At 47.6% G+C, this 5000-nt stretch overlaps 2 protein-coding genes across 2 annotated transcripts in view; one reads left to right on the top strand and one right to left on the bottom strand.

Annotated features, from left to right (window-relative positions):
* The window catches only part of pals1a (protein associated with LIN7 1, MAGUK p55 family member a), a 42844-nt gene that overhangs the window by 32879 nt on the left and 4965 nt on the right, over positions 1-5000 (bottom strand). Inside the window, exon 3 of the mRNA XM_083791169.1 lies at positions 183-283. Coding sequence (XP_083647295.1) covers positions 183-283 — 101 coding nt within the window. The remainder of the gene's footprint in view (positions 1-182; positions 284-5000) is intronic.
* Positions 1647-2703, top strand: LOC310878024 (kelch domain-containing protein 3-like; the record flags this gene model as incomplete). The annotated part of the gene is made up of 2 exons (XM_083792073.1): positions 1647-1665; positions 1919-2703. The coding sequence occupies 2 exons, from the start codon at positions 1647-1649 to the stop codon at positions 2701-2703; spliced, it is 804 nt and encodes a 267-aa protein (XP_083648199.1).

Here is a 5000-nt window from a genome sequence, read left to right as displayed (position 1 = left end):
CAGCTATTGCTATACATGTAGCAACATAACTATTTTTAAAAAAATCATCAGAATTTGAAGGTTTTCAGAAACCTTAGGTCAGGCCCTAGAAGGCGTTCCCAGATTCGGCCTCAGGCATCAATGGGTTAAGACTAATTCTTATACATTATCACACCGATTACACCTTTAACTCAGGGACGTACCTTCTGTAGCAGCGCCAGCACCAGCTCGATGTCATTGTGACTCTGGGAGTCCGACAGACAGCCTTGGACCTGCTTCAGCGATAACAGCAGCTCCTCCACCTCTGTAATGATGACATCAACAATCACAACGTTATGACATCACAGACGTTATATACACACACAACACATAGAAACTCGCACGTTCCGAGACAGGAAGTGGCTGACATCAGCTCGTCGCTTCCATTCACGCACAACATGTTTTATGAAGTATCTTTACGACCACTAGGGGGCGAGTCCAACTCGTTTGCGATGGTTTTACCTCCTTTCAGCAGGTCCAAGGGACAGGAAATGACCCTCCCTCCAACGCCTCCTAACAGGAAATGACCCTTCCTCCAACGCCTCCTAACAGGAAATGACCCTCCCTCCAACGCCTCCTAACAGGAAATGACCCTTCCTCCAACGCCTCCTAACAGGAAATGACCCTTCCTCCAACGCCTCCTAACAGGAAATGACCCTTCCTCCAACGCCTCCTAACAGGAAATGACCCTCCCTCCAACGCCTCCTAACAGGAAATGACCCTTCCTCCAACGCCTCCTAACAGGAAATGACCCTTCCTCCAACGCCTCCTAACAGGAAATGACCCTTCCTCCAACGCCTCCTAACAGGAAATGACCCTTCCTCAACGACTCCTAACAGGAAATGACCCTTCCTCCAATGCCTCCTAACAGGAAATGACCCTTCCTCCAACGCCTCCTAACAGGAAATGACCCTTCCTCCAACGCCTCCTAACAGGAAATGACCCTTCCTCCAACGCCTCCTAACAGGAAATGACCCTTCCTCCAACGCCTCCTAACAGGAAATGACCCTTCCTCCAACGCCTCCTAACAGGAAATGACCCTTCCTCAACGACTCCTAACAGGAAATGACCCTTCCTCCAATGCCTCCTAACAGGAAATGACCCTCCCTCCATGCCTCCTAACAGGAAATGACCCTCCCTCCAATGCCTCCTAACAGGAAATGACCCTTCCTCAACGACTCCTAACAGGAAATGACCCTTCCTCCAACGCCTCCTAACAGGAAATGACCCTTCCTCCAACGCCTCCTAACAGGAAATGACCCTTCCCCCCATGCCTCCCAACAGGAAATGACCCTTCCTCAACGCCGCCTAACAGGAAATGACCCTCCCCCCCACGCCTCCTAAAAGGAAATGACCCTCCCTCCAACGCCTCCTAACAGGAAATGACCCTCCCTCCACGCCTCCTAACAGGAAATGACCTGGGGTTAGCAGGTGATCTTAGACGACCAATAGGGACAGACAAGGGTTAGAAGGTGATCTTAGACGACCCAAATATGGATGACTGATGTCATAGTAGTGACATAGGTTGTTCTGGCCAACTGGCCAATCATATTGTGTGACAATACGATGTCATCATGTAATGACATCACAACTGTGTGATTTCATCTTTAAAACGACTTGTTGACTAGATGTCAACACTCATCGACGGTGGAGCTTCTGTGTGAGATGTTTCACTGGACGATACATCTGAAAGGAGAACATGGGCAGAGCCAGGCTGCTGCTGTGGTGGTCGGACACGAGATCTACTGCTTTGGAGGAGACGGAAACCAGAAATCAAGAAATCCGATGGAAGTACACGTCTTCAACACAGAGACTTCACGCTGGAGGAATTTGACGCCAGTGAACCCTGGAACAGGAGAGCGCCACCTTGAGGTTCCCTCCAGGCGCTGCGGCCACACAGCTGTGCTGATAGAATATACCGTCTACCTCTGGGGAGGAGGAAGCCATGTTCCTCTCTGCAATGTGCTTTATGCATTTGATGTCGACGCCCACAGATGGTTCAAACCACAGGTTTCTGGGTCTGTTCCAAAGGAGAGGTTCGGCCACTCAGCCTGTGTGTTGGGGAAGGTCATGTATATCCATGGAGGATGTATTTACCCTACTGGATACACTAATGACATCCACAAGTTGGACACCAGCACAATGGTCTGGACTTTAACTAACACCAGAGGAACTGAAACTCCTGCTTCACCACTTCACTCTGCTTCCATCATCGGGACAAAGATGTTTGTATTTGGAGGCTGGGTGGGTTCCCATGGGTACCACAACAGTATCAGAGTGTTTGACACAGAAACCAACCTCTGGATGTACACACCTTCTCCACAGCTTCTTCCAGAAGCACGTGATGGTCATTCAGCCTTTACCTACAATGGACAGCTGTTCATATTTGGTGGTGGATTCAGGGAGGGAAACCTCAATGATCTGTGGAGATTCAGTCCAGAGAGCTTCTCCTGGAATAAGGTTGAGTCCAAGGGGAAACGCCCGGGTCCAATGAAGGAAATGTGCTGTTGCATGGTGGGAGATCGTGTCATCCTCTTTGGAGCAGACAACAGACCAGGTGACCTGTATGTCTTAGACTTCAGTCCTAGCCTCAAGACATTATGCAAGCTAGCAGTTATTCAGAACGGTCTGGAGCAGTCTGGACTCCCACACAACATCAGGTGGGAACTGGCAGCCATCAGCTGAGAAAATAAGTTCTCTCTAAAAAATAATAATAATAATAAAATAAAACAGAAGAAAATAGTGATCCCACTGAAATAAAAATAACAATTAAAATAATAAAAGTTCAGCTTCAGTATCGGCTGCTTTTGTAACAGAAGCCGGCCTACAGGCAATAGTCTGTGTCTAGTTTCACCATCTTGTTATTTTACTTTGAGAGGAATGGGAAAGCAAAAAAATAATAATAAGAAAACCATGATTATCAGTGCTACAGCAAGTGCTACGGGCTGAGATGGCGTCTGAAGAGGTGTGTAAACACACACACACACACACACACACACACACACACACACACACACACACACACAGTGTGTCAGACTGACGAGCAGAACACAAATTAAACTCACAATACGTTGTTTCCTCTCAAACGACTGACATGTCGTCATGACAGCAGTTGGTGGGACGAACGGGGGGGGGGGGGGGGAATTGGTACATTTGGGCATGCCTGACAAAGAACTCCATATATGGACAACCACAGTCTGATACTGTTGTACTGACCAGTACAACCTCAGTCTGATACTGTTGTACTGACCAGTACAACCTCAGTCTGACACTGTTGTACTGACCGGTACAACCTCAGTCTGATACTGTTGTACTGACCGGTACAACCACAGTCTGATACTGTTGTACTGACCAGTACAACCTCAGTCTGATACTGTTGTACTGACCGGTTCAACCTCAGTCTGATACTGTTGTACTGACCGGTACAACCACAGTCTGATACTGTTGTACTGACCGGTACAACCACAGTCTGATACTGTTGTACTGACCGGTACAACCACAGTCTGATACTGTTGTACTGACCGGTACAACCACAGTCTGATACTGTTGTACTGACCGGTACAACCACAGTCTGATACTGTTGTACTGACCGGTACAACCACAGTCTGATACTGTTGTACTGACCGGTACAACCACAGTATGATACTGTTGTACTGACCGGTACAACCTCAGTCTGATACTGTTGTACTGACCGGTACAACCACAGTCTGATACTGTTGTACTGACCGGTACAACCACAGTCTGATACTGTTGTACTGACCGGTACAACCACAGTCTGATACTGTTGTACTGACCGGTACAACCACAGTCTGATACTGTTGTACTGACCAGTACAACCACAGTCTGATACTGTTGTAATGACTGGTACAACCACAGTCTGATACTGTTGTACTGACCGGTACAACCTCAGTCTGATACTGTCGTACTGACCGGTACAACCACAGTCTGATACTGTTGTACTGACCAGTACAACAACAGTCTGATACTGTTGTACTGACCGGTACAACCACAGTCTGATACTGTTGTACTGACCGGTACAACCACAGTCTGATACTGTTGTACTGACCGGTACAACCACAGTCTGATACTGTTGTACTGACCAGTACAACCTCAGTCTGATACTGTTGTACTGACCGGTACAACCACAGTCTGATACTGTTGTACTGACCGGTACAACCTCAGTCTGATACTGTTGTACTGACCGGTACAACCACAGTCTGATACTGTTGTACTGACCAGTACAACCACAGTCTGATACTGTTGTACTGACCGGTACAACCTCAGTCTGATACTGTTGTACTGACCGGTACAACCACAGTCTGATACTGTTGTACTGACCACCAGTACACCCACAGTCTGATACTGTTGTACTGACCAGTACAACCACAGTCTGATACTGTTGTACTGACCAGTACAACCTCAGTCTGATACTGTTGTACTGACCGGTACAACCACAGTCTGATACTGTTGTACTGACCAGTACAACCTCAGTCTGATACTGTTGTACTGACCGGTACAACCACAGTCTGATACTGTTGTACTGACCGGTACAACCTCAGTCTGATACTGTTGTACTGACCGGTACAACCACAGTCTGATACTGTTGTACTGACCGGTACAACCACAGTCTGATACTGTTGTACTGACCGGTACAACCTCAGTCTGATACTGTTGTACTGACCGGTACAACCTCAGTCTGATACTGTTGTACTGACCGGTACAACCACAGTCTGATACTGTTGTACTGACCGGTACAACCACAGTCTGATACTGTTGTACTGACCGGTACAACCACAGTCTGATACTGTTGTACTGACCGGTACAACCACAGTCTGATACTGTTGTACTGACCGGTACAACCACAGTCTGATACTGTTGTACTGACCGGTACAACCACAGTCTGATACTGTTGTACTGACCGGTACAACCACAGTCTGATACTGTTGTACTGACCGGTACAACCACAGTATGATACTGTTGTA

This window comes from Protomyctophum parallelum, assembly GCF_964188405.1.
Source record: "Protomyctophum parallelum genome assembly, chromosome: 20".
NCBI classification, from domain to species: Eukaryota; Metazoa; Chordata; class Actinopteri; order Myctophiformes; family Myctophidae; genus Protomyctophum; species Protomyctophum parallelum.
The sequence above is the reverse complement of the archived record's forward strand: the minus strand, read 5'-3'. Positions and strand labels throughout refer to the sequence as shown.